Source organism: Harpia harpyja, chromosome 3, assembly GCF_026419915.1.
Source record: "Harpia harpyja isolate bHarHar1 chromosome 3, bHarHar1 primary haplotype, whole genome shotgun sequence".
Taxonomy (NCBI): domain Eukaryota; kingdom Metazoa; phylum Chordata; class Aves; order Accipitriformes; family Accipitridae; genus Harpia; species Harpia harpyja.
The window spans coordinates 69,340,352-69,364,163 of NC_068942.1; the positions used below are offsets into that span (position 1 = coordinate 69,340,352).

The window sequence follows — 23,812 nt, forward strand, 5'->3', positions numbered from 1 at the left end:
AGTAATTTGTCTCCTATTAGGTGTAAGCTTTGAGTGGGCTTCTCTTAACTTACTAAGCAATACTGCTTGTGTTTTGGCTCATGTTTTTCCATCAGAGAGAGCTGGATGTCTAAGGGGTGCCATAAAGTCATACAAGAGCTCCCTGATAGCTATCTTGGCAGGAAGGATGGTTGAAGAGTGAGAGAGTAAGTCAAGCTTTAAGCCTTTGAGAAACCCCTTGTCAGGAGATGTGGGGAAATTAATCTATTCATACATGTAAGTAGGAGGCATACATTTTTGACAAGCTGCAGGCTAGCTCACCGTTAATTGCACTTTGGGGTATGTTAAAACTAGCTTTGAACCACAGAATAATTGATACTGAATGAAGACAAAAAGTTAGCTTGCACGTGCTCAAATTTTGACCTACTTCTGCATTCTCTGTAGTCTGGCTGGAGCTGTCAGGTAATATGCCTTCTCTTTAAATCTTTCACTTCTTATTAAGAGAATCTAAAAGTCGAGAAGTGTGGAGTGGTAGTCAGAGATTTGAAATGTGACCTGGAAAATAGATACTGCAACTTACTCTATGATATTGGTTTAGCCCATCTTCTATTTTATGATTAAGGAAAAAGCAGTATGTTTGTCTCTGTTGCAGCAGGTACTCAGCAAAACTCTTACGTAGGTTCTTTAACAAATGAAGTTATGATTAAAAACAAAGTTGTAGTTATTTTTAGGGTCAGCATTCTACTTGATAAGTTTTTCAAAAATATTTGTCGTAGAGATATGTGCTTTTACAAGTGCCACTGTAAAACTTGCTCCTCTTTTTATTAGCACTGTTAAGAGAACCAGTTCAGCTGAGCGTGTGTCCCCAGGTGGTCGGAGGGAAAGCTATGGAGATTCCAAAGGAAGTCGCAACCGCACTGGATCCACCAGCAGTTCATCTAGTGGTAAAAAGAACAGTGAAAGGTAATGTTATCGAAATATCATCTCCTTTCTCTGCCTACTGCCCTAATAATGAAATTAGTTTCTTTAGTGAAATTAGTTTCCCTAGTTTAGCAAACATTGGGAGCTTTTTTTTTTAAAGCTTCAACAGTTGGACAAAAATATATTTTAAAATGTTTCAAATAAAACAGGTTTTCAAATTTAGATGAAATTTATTTGCCTTATTTCCAAACCATAAACAATGTGAGAACCTTGAGTTGCCTGGAAAAGTTTGTCATTATTAAACATGCCTTTTCCATTATCTTAGTGGTTTCCCTTGGTCTTCAAGTTCCTGAAATGTACTTCTTCAAGTTCCTGGTTGTGGTGCATTGACCCCAGCTGGCAGCTAAGCGCCACACAGCCACTCAGTCCCTCTCCCCCAGTGGGACCGGGGAAGACAATAGGAAGAGCAAAAGTGAAAAATCTCATAGGTCAAGATAAAGGCAGTATTAATAAGTGAAGGAAAGAGGAAAAGAAAACAAAACAAGTGGTGGAAGGCAATTACTCACCACCTCCCACATGTAGACAGATGCCCAGCCAGTCTCTGAGCAATGACTGCCTCAGTCCGAGGGTCAGATTAATGAGAAGTGGAAGGAGAGGCTTATGTGCAAGTGCTATCCAAAGAAGTGGAATAAAGTGATGCCTATCTCTGTGTATCTCTGATGATGCTTCTCTGTACTGCTGACAGTCCAAAGAAAAGAGAATGTCTTGTGCAAGGGTTTCAGACTTAGGATGGTCTTGAATGAATAGCTGATTTATTGAGGTTTGTCACTATTGTCAGTATTGGTCAACTGGTTCTTTCCTGTATTTCCTAGACAGATTTTAGTCTTAGCCATTTCACTTGACCGGTCCTATTCCAGTTTCCGATGCAAAAAGTGGTGTTGATGGTACTGTTTCACTGTCTCACAGATGATGTGACCATAGAAACACAATGTTAATAAAGATCACATAATAACCTAATTTACCTGCTCTGTCTGGGCATCAGTGCCATCATGGGAGTCACTGGGCTGCTCATGAGCTGATGGTGTGGCACAAAACATCCCTTCCTTTTCATCCCTTCAGTATCTTTGCTTGATGTAAGGAGTGACTGAGGTTGTTGTGTACTAATGGACAGCCTAAATATGGGTGATTACATTATTAATAGTTTGTTTTCTGGCTTACGTTTTCAGCTATGAAGCAAGACAGCAAGTGTGCAAAGTTTATGAAACTTGAGAGAGGCTTAGAAAATTATGGGAATAATGAAAAAATTAAGAAAGCAGTGTGCTTTCTCTGTGTATTTTATCTTGTACAATAAATTTCATTAGAACAAGTCCTCCAAAGGTGAATTCTGTGTGTGTTGTGCTGTGGGAGAAATATCTGTCAAAATCGAAATACAGTGCTTTGCAAAGTCTGTGTTTTGAAAATACCCCTGAGTTCCTGCTATCTGCATAAGGTGATAATTAACTGAAATTAGTTATATGTTAAAGCAACTAAAGAAATAAAGTGACAATATTAATTAGGTTGTCCATTTAAATTAAGGAAATATATGACTTCTAGTAGCTACATAGAGGTACTGTACACTTGAAAAATGGATTCCAAAATAGCTGAGAAATAAAAACATAATGACATAATTAATTATCTGCGAAATTGTTTCTGCTCTAAAGTTGATCACGGTACTTGAGATGCATTTTTTATTTTTCCTTACTATTCTAACAGAAACCCAATGGTTATGTCACTCTGCAGTTGTTAGGCCACAAAGGGTTGAGCAACAGCATTGATCAGAAATCACTTACTTAGGACTCAGGGAGGAGGTCCAGCACACAACTAATGCAATGCTTAAATAATGTGCAAGTATCCCAAGGAACTGATCGAGAGCGTGTGTTAGATTGCCTTAGCTGGAACTAGTGATGTTGGTGCCACTATGAGAACAACCATTGTATGGTTAGAGAGTTTTCCCTGATTCCTGTCACGTGCAGCCTGAGGGTGTTCAGCACCACAGCTCTCATCTCCTTGAAGAGTGTCCTTATCCTGTGGAAGAGGCTGGCTAAAGACTTGCCTCATGTTTCTTCTTGAAGCCAGGCCACCATGCAAAATATAAAGGAAGAGTCATGGGACTAGAAGCAGAATTAGCATGATTCTGTATGCTGGGGGCTAAGGCTGTCCTCCTAGAGCTAACTGTATGTGTGAAAGAGTGAGGAAGAGGGTGTTACTTAACCATCTACTCACAGCCTTATTATTTGTATCATTGATAATTATGGGTCCCTACCAACTTAAGATGTTCTATGGTACTATGTGATTCTGTGTCAGGTCTGTAGATGAAGCTTAAAGCAGAAGGCATGCCAGGAATCTAACAAGACAATCGTAAAATTATTGTTTTTCAAAGTATATAGAGTTGTAGGCTGTTAAGCAAAACCATAGTGCTATAGAAAGCCATTTTAAGAAGCTTTAAGCATAAGGAGTAAGGAGATGACCATAATCTCCTGCGCTACTATGGGCTGTCCCAACTCCCGATGGCTATGAGCCAGGGGTAAGCCTTCCTAAGGGTTAGATAAGTAGGAAGTGACTCAAGTTCACAAAAAAGAAAAAGGGTAGCCAGACTTCTGAGCTGTGTGTGGTTAGGGTTTGTATAATTAGAAAGTACACATGATTTGCTTTATAACTGTCATGAATCGGCCTTTCACATTAGCTTGATCAGCTTGAGTAAGTCAGCATGGTCTGTTCAGAGCTGGGGACTCTTTTGTCTCTAATATGGCAGCATTTCTCACTAGTGCTCCATCCCATAAAGTTTTTATTTTCTAAAAATATCTTCATTCATAAGAAAAAATGTTAATCTTGGTGTTAACAATGGCAACACATCATTCTATTTATATGGATGAGATTGGCCGCGTATGCCAGCTTGAAGCATGAATTTTGATGCATGATTAATACCAAGGCTGATATTATGAAAAGTTGCTAAATCAATGGGCAGGATCAATAGAATTCTTTTTGGCTTGGTTTGGTTTTATCATTAAGTAAATGTATTATTCTTAATATAACTGTCAAATCCAGGCAAAAGGAAAAACGCTGTAAAATTATTTGCTACAACTTCTGTTGTAGAAAGAGAATCTTTTACGCTTAGAAAAATATTGCGTGCAAAAATCCAACCCAGTTTCGTTTCTCTTTTTGGTTTCTCTTTATCTGCCAACTGCAGTCTAGGAACGGATGTGGGGATGGCATCACAGCTCTAGGGATACTTCATGCTTCAGTATTTCTCCATCAGAATGATAGGGCTTTCAACCCTTTTCAGATCACCCTAAGAAACATACAACAGTAATCTGATATTTCAGACGTCTTACTGGATAGAAGGAACATGGAACTGGGAGGAAAAATAACTGCATAATATAGCTTTGTGTCCCTTTCATGTTTCATCAGAAACAACACCCTCAAGCCTGATTATACAGGGGCAAAGGACAAAGAAAACAAATGACTGGCTTTTCGTGAAAAAGATTGCTTCCTTCTGGCCAGGGTAGTACTATCCAGAGAGCCCCTCAGCTTTTCTGCCTCTTCCTTCTCCACACGCTTCATGTATTTTCCCCTCAAGTTTTGCCAAATATTTTCTCAAGACAAAAAGACAAATGAATTTCAGGTTGTCTTCCAGGCAGCAGTGCAGTGAGAAAGAGAAGACTCTTTAATCATGATGGATATGTGCTTTCTGGGTTTTACCTAGTACTGTCATTCACTGAGAAGCAATTGGGCAGTTCCATGTTTTATGTAAACTCTTTGGAAAAGCAGGATTCAAACTTTGGTTTGCTCCTTAAATCCAGAGAGAACAAAGCCATGAAGTAAGTGAACACCCACACATGCACTGATACAGTAGCCCCCCCTGCTCCACATATGCAGAGAGGTGTAGTTAAGAATATATTCCTAGCTTTTTATTATAGTTGTAGACTGCTTTAGAGTAACAAATCTCACTGACTGGAAACCAAAACTGATGCAGCTGCTCATAACTGGACTAACTTTGCAGAAGAAGAGGATTTTGTAGTTAGTGGAGGAAAATCTATAGTTTTGAGAATGTAAGGAGAATTGAATGTAAAAGTTTTAACATCTGCCATCAAGGAGCCACAATGTATACTGGTTTTAACTGCGTCTGTCTGGGGATTTACCTTGTAAATAATTGAATTGAAAAAGTATTTTTATTTATATGTACACACAAAAAAAATATTTTATATCTTTTATATTTTTAATTTTATATTGATACCTTTATATGTGCAGACTGTATGTGCATGCTTTTTAAAATAGAAATTTCTTCATTATTTTCACAGCAAACCCAAGGAACCAATGTTCAGTGCAGGTAGGAACTTTTAAAATTTTTAAGCAGATAACAACTGTGATAACACAATAGTTTTTTGGTTGTTTTTTTTTTTTTTTCCCCATGGATGCCTAGAAACTGGTATGGGAATCTGAACATGATACTTACAGGCTGCTGATGACATATTTTTAAAAAGCTGATCAGTTTGCTCGAGTTTTTATTGGTCCAATAGGTTTTATTTTACACTTAGGATTCTTCTTAAGAAGGCAAAGAAAAAGACCATGTCTTCTTACTCCAAGTATGTCTTCCCTTTCAAAGCACTATTAAGGTTTTGTTAATTAAAGCATATACCAAGTTCCAGCTATGATGCTGTCATGTTAATTTAGTCATAAAAGGGAGCCCTCAACTACTGTTAAAGAATGCCACCTCTGTCCCAATGCCTTGTAATAAAATTTGTCAAATGACAAATAAAAAAGGTGTTTTGTTACTACAGTTTTGGAAGTCTATCTTTAATTTGAAAATCACTTTAATTTTTTCCTGCTTACGTATTATCCCTACAAAAAGATTTTGGAAGTGAAATAGTAGGTATAAGTGAAAGCAGAGTTTGTCCTTGTCATTAGACAGTTACAAACTTTTGAACAGTCTTGATAAAGGTATGAAGCTGAATAGTATATGTAACATTTATTTTTGTTCTGAAAAACCAAGGACACTAAAATAAAATCTTTCTTTTAACACAATAAGGAAGGAAAAAACCCTGTTGATTTATTAGATATATCGTATTATTTTGGGGTATAGTTCTGTGACAGTAATCATACATTAAGCTGAAAAAGTAGAAAATCTTTTGTTTACTGCGCTGATTGATCCAACAAAGCTCATAAGCCATACTTCACAGTTTAGTGTAATTGATTTTGAACTGAATAATGTATAAAACTAAGTATGTGCTTCAGTCTCTTGTGATAATACAATCACAGTTCATGTTACTTTCATGAAAACTGTTGGTTTAGAAAAAGAAAATTTCTGATTCGCACAGAATATACTTTTCTTGTGTAACATTTCTCCTTCTCTTGCACCATGTAAGCAAAGGTATTTGGAATAATTTTTCATCTGACACTTTCCCTGTAGATAAAGATCAGTAATTAAACAGATGGGACACTACTTCTACCTTTCTCACCTGGACAAAATTCCTACTGAAATTAATGATTTTTTTCTAAGAAAGTTATACTTGGTATTTTACTTACTTTAAGCATGTAGTTGCATAATAGAGCTTAAGCTAGTATTTTAATGATAGAAGAACTAAACAGAACCCCTAGCTGGAGGAAGAGGATTTTGACTGTGATTACCCAACGTATGGCATGGAGTATGGCTCAGTGTTTTATTAAGCACCAGGTTAGCCTCCAGCAGAATACTACTGGACATTTGGTAGAGCAGGTATTTAGTGAGTTTATTGTATTCAAACACATCTTTATCTAGCCCTTCTGTCTCTGTCTCTGTAATCACAAGGGAAGCGCCGTGTGACACACTGCAAAGGTAGGTTTCACTTCCAAAACCTCATAGCTCTCGAAGCAAAATGGTACTGGTGGGATAAAAGCTCAAAGTATAAACAGCTGTTTTCTAATGTGCGCACATTTTTGCAATGTTAAAACTTTCCTAGTTCTTTTGAATGAAACAAAAATATTATACCATTTATTATACAGTCTACTGAATTATAACCCTCAGGTGTACTTTAATAATAATAACGGGTTATAATTTAGATTCCTGTGGACTTTTTCAGAAGAATTTGAATTAGAAAAAATATGTTGAGAGAGCTATATGGCAACACGTGGATGTTCACTGTGTTTGAAATGGTGTTCTGCACTTTTACTGAAATTTGTATAGAAACTGCCCCTTTGTTGGCTGTTTTGCTGTTAGCCTAACATGATTATAGAAGCCTTGGTTTTTCCCTTGCTTTTTCTTACTGAGTAGACTGTAGATTTTTCTGAATGTTGAATAAACAGACCTAGGCCTCCAACTAATTTCTCAGTGCTTTTTGGTCAATGTCATAAAGCAGAGTTACATTTGCTAAACATACCATATTGTTTTCTAAAGCTTTAGTTAAATTGTAGTGTAAATATGCACATTTTTGATGCATGTTTATATCTGTGATATAATCACAGATTTGTCTTGCTTTTTAGACATCGCTAAATCCTAACAGTTTTTCCACTAATCAGCATCTTTCAGCTTTGCAACAAATCTAAAATTGAACAAAGCAAAGAATGTTTGTTCTCAAGGCAAAGTCTTGTAGAGAGTCTCTGCCTCTGTGTATTCCTTGTACAATTTTATGCCTGCAATCAGTAGTGGTCTCCTTTGCAGATCCTACTAGCATTCACATGCCTTCTTATTTCAGTTCAGTAACTTGATTTTTGCAGTTACTTTCAGTGACACTTTCAAATTTACAAAATTGCAGATGTAAAAGATACATTTGTCTAGAAGTTTCACCACTGGTCTGTCTTTGTAGTTTGATGATTGTCTGTCTTTACATCTATATCTTCACATTTAGAACTTTGCTGTCTTAAAAACTTAGTTAAGAAAAGTACAAAGAAAGGGGTGTAGATTGATTATGTAGATAATATGTTTGGATTACTAACAAAAATGAGTACAGATGGAATTAATATTACCAAAAGTTAGAAATAAATACACAGTATGTATTTCTGTGCCTGACCTGGTCAGCCTAAGTTCCTCTTCATAGTTAGTAGAGAGAGAGAGGCATTCCGAAGGCACAATTTATATACTTGCTATAATATACTTGGTATAATTTACTATATTTGCTTTTGGACATCTGCTTTAAAACGTGATTAATTTGTCCAAAAGTACCTGTTTCTCCCTATTTACTCTAAAAAGGAGTTTTGAGTGATATACTTGCACTGTAGATGGCTAAATGCAAGTTCTATGAGTCCCATAAGTTTCAGGTGAGAACAGCGGTTCAGTGAATTAAAGTTTTGTTCATTCCCAGCCTTTGATAAGCACAGTCCGTGGTTGTCGCTGCTGAAAATCTATTGGCTTCCAGTGCACCAGTATCAATAGTATTGGCATGTGGTTCAGGCTCATTAAATAGATGCTGCATGTGCATACAAATAGTGCTGTATTGCTCTGCTATTTAATGCTCTACCCCTATATTTTATTTTCCAGTACAGTTCTATTGGAGTAGATTTTTAAAAACAATTCCAGTATTCTAGCACTTTAACAGGCATCTTAAGCTCCAACCATCTGTCACCATTATTTCAGCATTATTATTGCTTCATTTTAGCATTCAGTTTTCTGTTGTTTTCATTATATGTATGATTTCTGTAAATGAAGCTAGAGAGCCCTAGCTGTAACGTTACTGCGACAGATCAGGTAGATCTCTTTCCCAAATGAATTAGTCTAAAGGCAAAATACACATATATTTAGCTAATACAGCATAGCTATGATGTTTATTTGTTCAACCAATAATTTTTATTAATTTAGTCAGGATTTGTAGCATATGCATATTTCCAATTAAAATAAAGCCTTAGTTTTCAAATTAAAAAAATAATGCTATAGTTGTATTGATACTTAACAATTCATAGCATAATTTTAACAGTCCTAAATTGTATAATTTTTTTTCATTTACATGATTTTGTTACTTCTGCCCTTCCATTTCCTCTGTGCCCACGATTATTCTGTCTAGTAACTCTACAGATGTCACTGACTCCAAAACTGCTTGATTCGCATGAGAACAAGGCTGAACCCCTTGATCTGCCGATGGAGCAGCAAGAGCCAGCACGTTCTGAATCTGGACAAACTTCACCAGAAGTTCACAGGACACCCACTTTGGCCTTGCCAGTTCCCAAAAGTCCTAGTCAGACCTTCATGGCATTTCCCAGATCTCCTAGTTTTATAAGCCCCATGAAGTCCCCAAGTCAGTACTTCCAGATCTGTTATTAATCCCTGCTTCTCTCCCCCAGAAATATTTCTTACCAGTTCAACACATTACTTTTAGTATTTCTTCTAGAAATGTTTACTTCTGTCAGCCAATTCAGTTTTTGTAGCTTCTCTCCTGTATGTCATTTTCCTTTCTTTTAATGTGCTGTCAATGTTGTCATTCCTTTTTCAATGTTTAGTAATTCTTAAAGCACATATCTTTTCTGCATGTACATCAGCATGATTCCTTTTACTAATTGTTTGTGTTCCTTATTTCGAATGTATCTCTAACACTGTATCAAGTGTAAAGCATATCTTTACACTGAGATGCAAAGAATGCGACTGAGTGTTGGAAAATACTTTAGATGCTGATGCTCAACTGTAAATATTGATTAAAAAATAAAATTAATTTTAAGTGGCATTTCTGCGTTAATTGTAATCTTTGATGTTTTCCCCTTCATTTTTAACATTTAAAACCTGTAATATTGTAACATTATTTTTTACAGAAAAAGGTTTCTATTTCAGTCCTTTCAGTTTTGTAGTTCTTTATGACATTGTTTAGTTCTAATTCTGCTGCTCAAAATATTTAGAGGAAAAAGGGACTTTGTATGTTAAAAAAAAATTCTGCTTAGTGATTATGATTTAGGAAAAAAACCCAAAACCCTGCTTGATTTCTAAGTTTGAGATTGCATGTCATTCTTTAACTGTAATGCACCAAACTGTTAAGTGGGAAGGGATGGAGGAGCACTGGAGTTCTCCACTGATGGTTTTTTTTGTGTAACATGAAACATTTCTGACCTTTTGTAGAGGAAGGATACGTAAAAATGTTTCTTCGTGGACGTCCTGTTACCATGTACATGCCCAAAGAGCAAGTGGAATCTTACAATTTGGAAGCAAAAGTAGAACTACCAGCCAAGAGGCTTAAACTGGAATGGGTGTATCCTTTCTGCGCTAGAGCACTACTGGAAATCAATCATTTCTTAATTATTTGTTTTAAATAATTTTTTGAGCTAAAGTATAGCAGAATTAAGATCATAAGGTTCATTTCATTAGTGAAATGACATTCCATTGAAAATAGGTGTTAATTTCTTGAGGCTGCTGTTGTGTACCTTGTGAAGTACAGGGTGGCAGCTTAAGAGAGATGTTGCTTAAATGTTGCCTGAAGGTTAAGTCTGAAGCATGCTAATTAGCTAAAGATTAAACTAGGCATATTGTAAGAATGTAGTGAGCTGTGATTATTAATTATAGTATGCATAAAACAAGCTCAGGTTTTTTTGCTCATTCTCAGCAGTAATTTGTCATTTTAAACTGTTTTATAAAATGTGCACTATTGTCCTTTAGAGGATGCTATCATCAACTTCAGTACTTGAATAAGCCCGGAATTGAATAGCACTTTGCAACTGGTAGGTGCTTAGCAATAAAATTCATAAGATATCATATATAAAATAATGTTTGAATTTAGATTTTAACTGTGTTTAAGCACCATAAATAGCGAACAACCTGAATTTTCCACTGACTTCTGTGAGTGGACATAATTACAGAATTCTAACTTGAAAGAAATCAGTGTTTCATTACATACAGAAATTTTCACATTTCACGTTTAAATATAATGAGAAAATATATTCTTTACTGAAAGAAGAAATGACATTTTTGTATAATCTTAGTATATGTAATAGATGATTTAAGATAAAATATAAACACAACAAGATCTGAATCTACTTGTAATATCTGCTATCTTTAGAGAGATGAAGTCTTCATGAGGTTTTCTATTTTAAGAAAAAGACTTTTTTGGGGTCCCAAACAGTGCAAATAGGAAGTTGCTTTGTCTTCATAAAAAAAGAAGACAGGCTTCATATAGTCTTTTTCGAAGTTGTATAAATAGAACTGCATGTGGTTTCAGAATACACACAGAGAGTTTCCAAAAGTCCCATTGTATTCACAAGAGATTAATGACAGATTTAGTAACCATTCTTATTATTCCTGTTGCAGCTGAGCTTGTGGGTTCTACCCCACTCTGCTGGAACTGCATAGATAATGCATACAGAAATAACTGAAGATGAGTTAAAAAAACCAAAAATCCACAGAGTTAATAAAAGACCTGAAATTAGAGTGCTAAATACTGCTTGCAGCATTTTACAATCTGTTGTACAGGCTCTCACCATGTATCACAATAGAATTGAATGACGTCTTTTTATAATTGTAAGGTGCCCCTTGCTTAGGGGCCCTAAGGATGATATGGGACAAAGTATTAGGATGCTTGCTGAAACAACAAAAAACCCAACCACAAAAACCAGATTGTCATTAGCAGTGTGTAGGTGGAAGCTGAAGTTAATATTTCAGACTATTATAAGAAATGATAATTAAAGTAGGTCATGATTTCACTCTCCTTAATTTCTCACTTAAGCTTACTTAAATGACTGAATGTTTGCCAGATGGAGTATTATTTTTAGTTTGAATATTCATATGTCCTTCCAGGTGTGTGTCTGTATACCCAGCAGAATCCTATATATAAAGGTTGTCTGTGAATTAAAAAAGGTATGAATTAATAAAGTGATCTAACTAACCCTAAATGGTTACTGAGGAGGATGCATATTTTTCCAAAAATACTGTGCTAGCTTTTTCAGATTTTAATTTCTTTGCTGTTAAACCCAATCATGATATCCACGCTTAAAAGTTACACCAATGACTAGGTATATGAAAGACTTTTTTTAAAAAAAAAAAAAAAAGAGAGAAGATTATGCCCAATATACAGACTATAATGATGAGAAGAAAAGCTGGGAGCAGGAGCTTAAAGTAATTTAAGGAGAAAGACAAAGACAGCAGAAAACCAACCAGTGTTACAGGCATTCATTCCCGTTAAGTTGGAGAAGCTGAGCTGTTTGATTGGAGGGTAACAGAGCTGGAGTAGGAGAAAACATCTTTGGAGCGGACAAATCAGCCTAGCTGTGGGATTACAGCCAGAAATGCTTTCTAATGTAAGAATGGGGATAGAGAAACAAGATATTGCAGGTGAGGTGGACAAATGGAAAGGGCAAAGCAGACTATGATGAGAAACAGAAGGAAAAAAATCTAATGTATATAGATTTCAGGGCATACCTGAACCATAAAGGGGTTTTACAGTCATGTTAGCAGGTATCTGGGTAAGCCGAAAAAGGTTCAGACCACATCAGATATATTCAGACATGAAGAAGCAAAAATGCTGAGTGATGAAGCCTGAGGGAGGGCTAGAGCAGAGGTGGTAAAACCTGAGCGAGAAATTGGCACTGGGGACATCAGGGAGGGAGCGGTGGTCTGCACAGATCTGTTTGAGACCAGCTCACTTGGCAAGCAGGAGGTTTGAAACAAAAGCTGCAGGCCAAGTGAAAAGAAAAGGTCAAGATAACATTCCCTGAAGTGCCAACTCTCCAAATCCAAGTTGAAGCCACCGAATCTGAGTGTGGGAAACAGTGAGGAGAAGGAGAGATCAACCCTAGGAGTTTACATCTGAGAAAAAAGGCTGACACAAACTGAGTGTTTGACAACAGCAATCATGTGAACGGTTGAATGCAGCATTGTTCCCCACAGGAAGAATCATAAAGAAAGGAGATTTTCCCTAAAGAATGTAATCTTTCCCACTTAATAGCTATTTTTATGCACAGAAATTTGTTCCTTATGAATGTCTGTGTAATGCTTTTACTTCACTTTTTAAAAAAAGTTCAATTCCTTACACTAACTTCAACTGCTAGTTCATTATAAACTTGATTATACGTTGTTGAATTAGGGAAATTTTATGTTGGCTTCAGTTGGTAATGGTATCTGGCCTCATAGAGAAAAATAAATATAAACAAATAAAGCATTGTCCAGCAATCTGTAGTGGTTACTCTAATCTTTACAGACAGATTCAAAATTGATAGTAAATGCTTTGTAATTTGAAGATACTGGTTGTTTTCCTGTCTTCAAATTTTAATGTCTGAAACTTGAAGGAACTTTGGCTGAAATATTTCAGTTTGGGAGTCTGAAAGCTGTATTTTTGAATGCACATTTTGATGGTTGTGTATGCAGCACTACTTCTATTGCATTTATTAGGAAAAATCAGCAAGCTGTTACTTAAATTCCTATTTTAGAAGTAAGATAACTATTGACCTTACTTCTTGGATAATGTTAACTGGAGTATTTTAGATTGACTGGGTTATCATTGACCGTAGACAATAGTGCACAAGTACCTTTTTAATATTATATAATAGGGCTTTCAGTACCTCCCCATATATTTATCACAGCCAGTTTCTCCATATTGACTGAATTAGAATGCACTTCTGTTTTGCCAAGATTCTTCTAATGCTGTTTCTTTCTGTTCCCATAAAAAATGAAAGCCAAAATAGTTGTAGTCCCTAATGACTCTTCAAATAAAACTACATAATTTGGCTGAATTAACATTCAGTCTAAATGAGATTATTTCTGGATTAATTCCAGTTATTTCATTAGATTAATTTTAGATTAGTGTTGATATGACTAGCGTCAGAATCTGGGCCACTGCCTTTTAAATACTACAAAAATAAATGGGAACGGATGATGTAACCCTTTTAAGGTTTCGTATCCATCTGGCTGGTAACGCCCAGAATAATGAAATCAATCAACCTGCACACAGGATAATGCAATCAATCCTAATGTAATGCAGGGAGATGTACTGAATGACTTACTAGTGTTTCCATCAAGTCTAAATTTTTATTTTAATTAGTCAAGCAGTGTAAATAGTAAATACACTTGGGACAAAATTAATACTGCCTTAGTCTGGTATTTAGCAGATTCCAGAGGATACTAAAGGAATAGTATGTCTACAAACTCCCATCTTCTTTACCATGTATTTTCTGTAGGATATGTAGGTTTTCAGTAACTCAAAGTGTGTGAAACACTTTAGCTGTCTACTGTAGTAAGGGAGGGAGTTCTGAAGGCTGTCAAGTGATAAAGCTGTGCTCAAGGCAAGAGATGCCAACTTAAGGAAATAGAGGGGCAGAAAATCCAGTTCATTTTTCCTTATTTTTAACATTCTTAATTGGTAGATAATGTTATTGTAGCTTGACCAACATGCTAGCTATGGTTATAGGGGTCGGGACTGTCGCAGTAATCTCTATCTTCTTCCAACGGGTGAAACCGTATATTTCATCGCATCTGTAGTTGTGTTATTCAATGTTGAAGAGCAACTTCAGAGACATTACACTGGTCATAATGATGATGTGAAGTGGTAAGTCACCTAATAACCCTTCTTTTTTCTTCATAAAACAGTATTTGGGAGGTAATGTTGTGTCTTTTAAAGTAGTTTTGAAAATTCAAGTCATGAAAATTCTAAGCCATGCATAGGTGGGTCCTTATGCCTGACAATGCCTTTGCACAATCAAATGAAGGTCTGACTGTAGTCATGATAAGGATGTCAAGTGTCTGTTATAGCTCTATCCAGTCAGCACATGAAGCAACTGCTGTCAGGGTGTGATGGCACAGACCTGAGGATATCCAAATATGTCCCTAACAGAGCCTGGGTTTGCTTGTGAAACCTGCCTTGAAGTCTGTGCTGCTGTATGTGCTGTGCTACCTAGTTTGGATGTGTCTATATGCAGTTGCTGTATTGATGTTCTTCAAGATTCTGCTTTTTTCTCTCAGTTGCTAACATTTCCTCCTTGTATTTAGTTGAGAAAATTTATTTTCCATAACTAATATACTTTTTACATTGAGAATACAGAAAAGTAGAAGTATGGCATAATCTATAGATCTACTCATTTTCATTACTCTATTTTTAGGATGGTTTAACATTAACTTCTTCTTTAGACTCTTCGCCTTCCCCTTTTTAAGTAGGATTGAATTATTCATCTTTACCTGGGTCTAGGTGCCAGATACAGGTCCCTTAGGTTCAGTCTAGCCAACAAAACAGTTTTAATGTCATTTGTGGTCTTCTGGTAGACTTCACACATGTCGTGGCAGATAGCCTGTGAACTAGCCCTGAGCAGCCTGGTTAGTCTGCTGCCATGCAGGCGTGCCAGCTTGGGCTTCAAAGTGATGCAGCTATGTTGAAGCTTAGAGGATACTAGGTATCAGGAAATATCAGTATCGTTAAATTGAAATCTAAATAAACATATGGTTTATCTTGATGGTATCTGTCTGTTTGCAGAGTGTAGCTGAAAAAGAGTACCTGGATTATCTGAAGTGCCCTAATGTATGAAACGAGTTTGACATCCCTTCTTTAGATTAAGCATTATGAAAAATCTGTTGTCCCTCAAAGCCAAAACCAGACCTGATTACCAAATCTGGTTGCATTGTGAACATGTTTCATAAAATTGAATTATTTATATAATCTAGTTGTTTTACAAGGAGATTTTAACTTGGATCTGTTCCATTTCATTTCTTTCTTTCAAATTTTCTGACTCTCTAGATATTTCAAAGCTTTCAGGTTCAGTGGAAAGAAGATACCTTTCTGCATTATAAAGCTGGATGAATTATTGCCACTGTTCATTTTGCAGGGCACTTGGCCTGTAGAACTGTATGCAAAGCAGCTGCAGTGAAAAAAGAATTGAGAGGATTTAGGGCAAAAATAGGCTGTCCTCCAGGCTTTAATACAAATTTTAGGTTGCTTTTTCTTAGAGACATCAGTTAACATTGATCACAGTTTTTTAAATCTCAGTTTTAATTTTAGAATCAAACCTCCTAATTTCTGTATCCTGTTCTTACTTACTAAAGGACTTTTTTTACCTTTTGAAAAGTATTAGAGAGAAGTTGGTATCTCCCTATGAAAGTCACTGAATATCTGGTCAATATAGTCTGAAGAGCAATATTTGAGTGGATACATACGTTGCTCTGGAGGGTTGTCACTAGACAGCATTGACTATACTGAGCAGATCTCTGCAACCTCTGATTAGAGATAACTGAAGTTAAGTAACTTGCTCAAATTGTAAACTCCTTATACGCTGCAATCATTTAAATCTAGGTGAGATGAATCCCAACATGAGTGAGACTGGCGCTTGTTTGATACATGCTAAAGTAGAGCTATGTATTACAAACTCATGTAAAAGTTTGATGAAATGGACAATAAATGGCTTTATGTTTGACCTCCCTTTCTTTTCTTTTTTTAGCCTGGCCGTCCATCCTGATAGGATCACTATAGCAACAGGTCAAGTTGCAGGGACATCCAAGGATGGAAAAGTGAGTGACCCCTTTGCTGATGTATAGTTGCTTATGTTTCATAAGAATATGTTACTAAGATGGTACATGCTACATTCTTTTCATGTTGCAGTTAAATTGGTCTCACATTTTAGGACTGAACGCAAGCAAAACTTAATTTGAGAGTGCCTATTGCACACTATCAAAATTACCCAGTTCCATTATCAAGAGTGGTCAGTGGTTTCTGGTTCCATTACTTACACAGACTGAAGGTAAATTTGGAGCTGGTCTCCAAAAGAGACGCGGAAGGATGAGGCTACAGAGGAGACCTGAGAGGGCAGATGGATGCGGGGAAAAGGCAGAGAAGCAGCGGAGATTAAATTGTACAGTGTACAACTTCCTTTCTGACCACAGCTACCAAAAACAAAGGACAAATAAGAATGGCTTTGGGTTGTTTGCTGAAAAAAAAATGCTTACTCTTGCCATCATCTAGGCAGGAATATTTTTCTCTCTATTATTACCTGTATTATCGTAAAGCTTAGCTGTAGGCTAGGAATTTGTTTAAACGCAGTAAGATGAACATTACTCCAAAGAGCTAAGACAAGTGAGAAAGAATGGGTACAAGCAGAGGCAGGAAGAGCATGAGGAAAAAGTTACTCATCAGAGTATGCAGCTGATGTCACAGCCAAAGTATTGCAAAGTTTTTGGTAGATGTCAGAAGAATTTTAGGATAAAAAGGGATTATCTATATGCTAACTACTTTAAATGAGGAAAACAAAATCCCAGTTATGCAATATAACATTTATGTAAAGATAACTTAGTTGAGTAACATAAACTATTAATTTTTATTGTGTGTTGGAGAAATGTCTGGTATTTATTTTTTTAACTTCATAAATACAATTACCATTGTATTTGTGAAATAAAATCTAAAGGTTTGATGTCTATGCTCGAGGGGAATGTGGTATATAGGTAAGCTTATATAAAAGCCATTGACATAACACGTACTGGGATGGCCTTGATTTTTTTTATATATTTATTTATGTTAAAGGGCAGTTTCACTACTTATGAGCAAGAAAGACTGATGGCTCTTGCTTTTCTTTCTGATATTGTAATAAAACATGTTCTTTTCATTTGAAAGGGCAGGGAAAAAAGGGAGAATAAAACATGGCCCTTGTTTTCCTGCAAAGGTTGATGCTGCTGTGTTAAACCCCTACCTATTTTTAAAATAAACCTTGATCAGCAAGTACTTCCTGGGATTGCCCTCTAGCGGCCTTGAGAAGCAGTTCTGTCTGCACTGTTGGGGTTGAGCCTGTGCTGGGGTGAGCTCTCTGTGATGCAGCAATCCAAGGCAGAGGGGAGGGAGGGGGAACCACGTAGCTTTCACAGGGAGTTGATCTTGGGCCATTATGTATACCTTCAATTTTATATACAAAAAGCAATCTAGTTCCGATTACAGTTGTAAAAAAGAGCCTGAAGATACAGTTCTTTTCCACGGCCGTTTTCATGACATTGAAATTCATTACATTTTAGAAATTCTTAAGCTTCTTTTTGCACTTGCTGTTTGACGTTGACCAGAATTATCGTGGTTGCTAGAGTTCAAACTGATGATCCTGGACCTACCTGTAAGTCTCAAGTTGCAAGGTCATCAACAATTTTCACTTAATGAAGAATGACTCAGTGCCCATTAACTTCAGTGAACTAACTGAGATCAGTGAGACCTGCCGTGCTGTATGCTCTGGATAGCCAGTTCCAGATATTGGTCCTAGGCACAGTAATCAGCAAATCATTTGTATTGTATCTGTGCTTACAGGGGTGACTCTAGAGAAGTTCTGGTAATTTTCACACCTTAAATTGTGATAAAATGGGTTTTTTTGGATGCGTTCTCATTTTTTCTAAATCCTGGTGGTTTTTGCCACCACTGCCTCAGCTGTTTTTTCTGTGTCTATTTTACAGCAATTGCCACCACATGTGCGTGTCTGGGATTCTGTAACTCTGAATACACTGCATGTAATCGGAATGGGTTTTTTTGACCGAGCTGTCACTTGCATTGCTTTTTCTAAATCTGTAAGTAAAGTAAATGAATAGTCATATTAAGAATGTTCTCTGAACAGGTCTTTGAAGTCTTTCAAATTTAGCTTCCTTGACCAAAATAAACTTCCAAGCTGTCTTTTCTCTCAGTTTCCTCTTTAGAGGAGGAATGCTTACAAACCGATTGTTTCCAACAGTTTATGTTGCTATTAAAGTTACCAATGTCTCAGCAGTCTCAGAGGTCTATCGTATGTTTACCATAAAATGCAATTAATTTCTTCGGGGACAAGCGGTTGCAGAAGTACTTGTGTTCTTGAAATTTCGGTGTCCTTACTTCTTCTCTTTAGTCATCCCATTGTGTTTCTCCCTACATAAGAAAGTTACTCTCTCCGCATCTTTTAACCCCCTCACTGTGCCTAAGAATGACTGATGAAAGACTTTTACAATGGCCTGTACCACTGATTTTGGATTTAAAAAATTGGAGCTCCCGTAGGAGGAGCAAAATCTTTGGCTTGAAAGCAGCAAAGGCATCTGCATAAAGGATGGTAAAGAATTAGAATCCTGTTAGCCTCCCGGCACCATCCTTTGAACTCTAGGCTATCAGGGAGGTAAAAAAAAGATGACATAGGCAGCATTCAAGTCCCATATAAAAACATGAGTCTGTAACCTGACACGCACAAGTCTAAAAACTCTCTGCGTAGAACAGAATCCGTAAGCCGTGTATGTGGTGGTGTCTGGTTGTCTTGACTGCATTTTTAAAAAGGAGAGGACTAAATGGTATATTCCCTAGGCAAAATGTACTTCAGTTTCCACAAACATTTGAAATCTATTGATGACATATTTTATAGAAAGCAGAGAAGAGAGGAGTGAATTGGGGGAGCTGGTTGAGAATACAAAGGTGAAAGCCAACACAGTTCAAGATCAGCTTTTGAAGGATAATTAAAAAGGAATAGCAAGCAAATACTCTGTAAATATCTCCCTGGAGGAAGAAATAGGTACTTAATAATGGAGGATCGCTGAAGAAAGCAAGTGTTTAATATGTTTGCTTTATGCTGTGATTTCAGTCATAGCTTAGCCTCGTCCTAAGCATCACTTCCCATCCCACAGCAGTACTGCTTATCTTACTTTAGAAAGCCCTCTCTTCAGGCTGGCTACTCAGTCCTGTCTGTGTCCCACCTCTTGAGTTGCCTGGGTGCAGTTATTTTTGTAGCTGTGTCTGAGATGTGTATTAGGGGCCTGATGCATCAGGAAAACAACCAAGCAACCTCATATATAAACAAAACAAAGCAGAGTTTGCTTGGGTCTTCTTTTCCCCCCCAAATTGATCTGTTCCCCAAAGAGGCTCACTCTGTGATAGCCCAAACTTTTGCAGAGTCTCAGCTCAAGAGGCAGCAACAAGTGGCTGTGCTGTGGGTGGCAGAGGAAGGACTGTTTGTGTCAGCGTTGCTGCCAAAGGAGTGCTTGTGTAACCACAGCCTCAGTCTGTTCCAGCAAGCTCATCTGCAGTCAAAGCTAACGTAGCTCATGCCAGGAGCAACAGGATACAAAAATCATATTTGAATGGGTTGGAAAGCAATTGGACATTACTTGAGGGTTTATTCCACTGTAGACATGCAGCTAGGAATGAACACCAAAGTAATTGGGAAAAATGGTCCAAAAAGTACCTTCCAGATAGCTACTGTTTGGAAAAAGATCTGATGATTGTACAGCAGTTCCCATCACTAGTGAAACCGGTGTCGGGCAGCTCCCTTCAGTTCAGGTAGTCTCAGTTGGAGCTCCTCATCCAGTATTTGGATTCCCACATCAGAAAAATGGGTACCACCTGGAGAAGGTCTAGGAAATATGATGCATGAAGAAAGACTACAGGAATTAGGGCCATTAAGATTAGAAAGACTGATAGAAGACATAACTATAAAAAAGACACCTGTCAGGAATAAGTTGTTTTCTAATTTCTTACTACGTTCCCTGGTTTGAATCCATTACTCCTATATGAAGAGGAAAATTGTTCCCCATGTCCATAGCAGATCTGAGAAGAAGTAATTGGTTTAAATTGCAAAGAAAGAAATTCAGTGTAATTATCAGGAAAAGCTTTCTTAATAGAATAGGTAATGATGTGTAGTTTGCCTTTGGAATTTCCATTACTGAATGTTTGAAAAGAGATACCTACCTCATTCCTGACATAGTCTCTTTGTCTACAGCTTGCAAGAGTTCCTCTTCTAGATCCCTTTTTAACCCTATTTTTCAATGACCCTATAAATTGTTACATTTCATCGAGATCTATGGGATAACTAAAAGTATAACAAAGTGTAAATATGTATAAATATTTTCACCTACACATAAGTATTTAATTATTTTGAATATGTATTCATATGTTTCTCATGTTGGTTGGGCAATGCATTAATATTTTCCATGTTTTGCTTCAGAATGGAGGAAGTAGCCTGTGCTCCGTGGATGACTCAAATGACCACGTGCTTTCTGTGTGGGACTGGCAGAAAGAAGAAAAGCTGGCAGACGTCAAGGTGTTGCAATAAGATATTTTGTACTACTTGCTTGTGTATAGATCTGGATTTCTTGTCATAAAATGTCTTTCTATATTTAACTTCTTGTGCCTTTTTAACACTTTCACTTTATAAAAGGCAAAGAATGTGAAGAAAGGGAATATTTTCTCTCTGTTGAGATTATCCCTGTAGTTTGGTTTTTTTTAAATTTTGCTATTGTTGTCATTCTAGAATTGATTAGAAAAGTCTAGGCAGCAATGATAGGAGCATGTGCAGAAATGAAATGTCTTAAACTAATCTTTTATGTGTAGAACTTCTCATTATGTGACATGGTTTTGAAGGATAACTTTTGATGCTAACTTATAAAAACATAAAATCTTTTGACTTCAAAGTGTTATACCGAAAATATTCCAGACTACATTAATACATGAATAGCTCAGAATTTTTCTTATATCAGGAGTATCAGTTTATCTAACTAGAGAACGATTTCATACTGTTTTGTTTTCTTTGAATTTTAAATTTTGATACAATGTTTTTCTTTTTCCTTCCAAGTGCTCTAATGAGGCTGTATTTGCTGCAGATTTTCACCCTACTGATACAAATATAATAGTTACTTGTGGAAAATCACACCTTTATTTTTGGACACTAGAAGGGAATTCCCTTATTAAAAAGCAAGGATTATTTGAGGTAAAATAAAATATTTCCTTAATTTTATGTTTATAGTAATGGTACAGTCATACAGAAGTAAGGGTTAATAAGGTTTGAGTAAATCAAAACAACTGATCATTATTAAACTTGAATTTTTGCAGAAGCTCAGGTAATATTCATGGTATGGCACAGAGAACTTTTCCAGGGGTAAAACTTCCACAATGAAGTTTTGAAATGCAATTACCATTTTGTTCCTTGCAGAGTGTTTTGTTCCTTCCTAGAGTGATTCATGCTGGGTTTTATTTTGTCAGAGGAAAGACTTGCAAAACCCCATAAATTACGTGAATATGAATATTCTTCCCTTTCCCTCTGTTCTGCTCAGATACATACACATATGTAATTCAAATACAGATTGAGCTGGCCACTATTCGGTAAATAGCATTTTCACTTCATGGTCTTGATTTGGTTTTGTTCTTAAATACAGACTAAGCTCTACAGCAGCTGCCTGCACAAATGAGGGATGTTAGTGGTGACTGCAGATAACTCCGATAAGGCCTAGTTAACTGCTTGTGGAGTCGTGGCTCACAAATATAGTCAAAACAACTACTTTGCAATGTCAATTAATATACTTCATGTGAAATCAGGAGGAGATACTGAGATAATGCATTTAATTTTTGTTACATTTTATTTTTCATTCATTTTTAACATCTAAGCTACTTGGGCAGATTTCTGCCTATGTTATGGCTCTGTTATTCTCGATGGTTGTTCCAGATGGAGAAGTGTGGTGCCCCTAGTTGAGAACAGTTCTTAGTTTGAGGGAGAAAGAGGCCGTACACACTGGTAGACAACAAACATTGTAAATAGTGTCCTTAGAAGCTACTAGCTAGTGAATTTTTTTTCTCCCCTTACACTGTTTTCTTGCTGTCAGTATCTTAAGTGCAGGGTCTCAAAGCAATGTTTCCATTACTGAACCTTAGGATTCATTCAAGAGATGATTTCTTAATTCTTACACTACAGCCAAACTCTCTAATTTTGGAGTTAAAAATTACAGTAATAAAGCTTGTTTATATCTTCAGCCATTCCTAAATACTTAAAGCCTTTAGGATTATGTGGGAGTTGGGGGATTCGGTTTATCTCAGAGCATTCCTGGTCTTGTGTTAAAAGTTGGCAGGCCTTCTCACTTGCTCTGTCCACAACTTGTAATTAAAGGGTGCAGGATTGGGCCACCAACCTCAGCTGATACACCTTTTGCCCTTGCACAGATTAACTGTTTAGACCGTAGGAACGTGTTTAACTCCTGTGTAGATATTTAAGTAATAATAGAGCTGTATAAGACTAAACTAATTTACTCAAATGCGGACAGTTAAAATGACTGGGTTGTGTGTTGCTGTGAGTGTATATTTTTCATAACCATACAGAAACAAGAGAAGCCAAAGTTTGTCCTGTGTGTGACCTTTTCTGAAAATGGTGATACTATTACAGGAGACTCAAGCGGAAACATTTTGGTTTGGGGGAAAGGTAAGACAAGATTGAAGTTAATAGTGAAATTTTAATATAAAAGACTGTGAATTTTTACATGAGTGTAGCTTCACTTTAAGAATAAAAAATTTTGTTTATCTTGAGTTCTTTCCCAAGACCAATCCAGCAGATTATGTCTGGATTCTCCTCTATGAGCACCTAAAGAACATACTGCTAGAGCACAAAATTCTATAGAATGTGTTCCCTATGGTCAAATGTTGAATCATGCAGCTATGCCAGCATATGTGGCTCTTACTGACATAAGAAAAGGCAGGAAAAGTTCTTTTCCTTAATCATTGTGTGATAGTAAGAAACACTGTTAATGTAATTCATGATCTCCGGTCTCCTGTACTGTCACTCTGTAGTGTTTGCAAAAATTATGCCTATTGACATACACTTTTAAAAAGACAACAAATAGCTTTATTTATTTTCCTAGGAAGCCAAGCTAAAATATATGCAGATCTAATTGAATTCCTCAGCTTTATTTCAAAAGAACAGATGGATAGGACAAACTTCTTAAAAAGCATTTTCTAGTAGGAAAAGACTTTTTTTTTAGGCGGCAGAAGGCAATGCCTGCCGGAAGGCAAACAGCAGCAACATCCTAAACGTTTACTTAGTGCGTGAGATGCCATGCATAGGAATAAGGAGAATCCCCTAAAGGAGGCCTTATTAGTAAAGGAAGAAGGGATATAGATGACAGCTGCTGCTTATTTACTCAGTGCCTTCTCCCAAGATACTCCAAAGGATACAAGACCTGGGAAGCAACATGGTGAATCAGTTACGCAGTTGAGCCTTACTGAGCTGTTTTTTGTAGACTTTTTTTCATCCAAGGACTATCAGGCAGTTATCTCCTTGT

At 36.7% G+C, this 23,812-nt stretch overlaps 1 protein-coding gene across 14 annotated transcripts in view; it reads left to right on the top strand.

Annotated features, from left to right (window-relative positions):
- Nucleotides 1-23,812, top strand: part of EML1 (EMAP like 1) — a 131,053-nt gene that overhangs the window by 88,875 nt on the left and 18,366 nt on the right. For 6 of the 14 annotated variants that reach the window (XM_052783135.1, XM_052783130.1, XM_052783131.1 and 3 more), the window contains 11 exons: nt 808-942; nt 5,238-5,266; nt 6,725-6,751; nt 8,910-9,140; nt 9,950-10,079; nt 14,211-14,360; nt 16,237-16,306; nt 18,218-18,328; nt 20,716-20,811; nt 21,343-21,477; nt 22,857-22,956. In XM_052783135.1, coding sequence (XP_052639095.1) covers nt 808-942; nt 5,238-5,266; nt 6,725-6,751; nt 8,910-9,140; nt 9,950-10,079; nt 14,211-14,360; nt 16,237-16,306; nt 18,218-18,328; nt 20,716-20,811; nt 21,343-21,477; nt 22,857-22,956 — 1,214 coding nt within the window. Of the gene's footprint in view, nt 1-241; nt 442-807; nt 943-5,237; nt 5,267-6,694; nt 6,752-8,909; nt 9,141-9,949; nt 10,080-14,210; nt 14,361-16,236; nt 16,307-18,217; nt 18,329-20,715; nt 20,812-21,342; nt 21,478-22,856; nt 22,957-23,812 lie in introns of those variants that run through there. The other 8 variants (XM_052783138.1, XM_052783139.1, XM_052783144.1 and 5 more) reach the window with 4 other exon arrangements.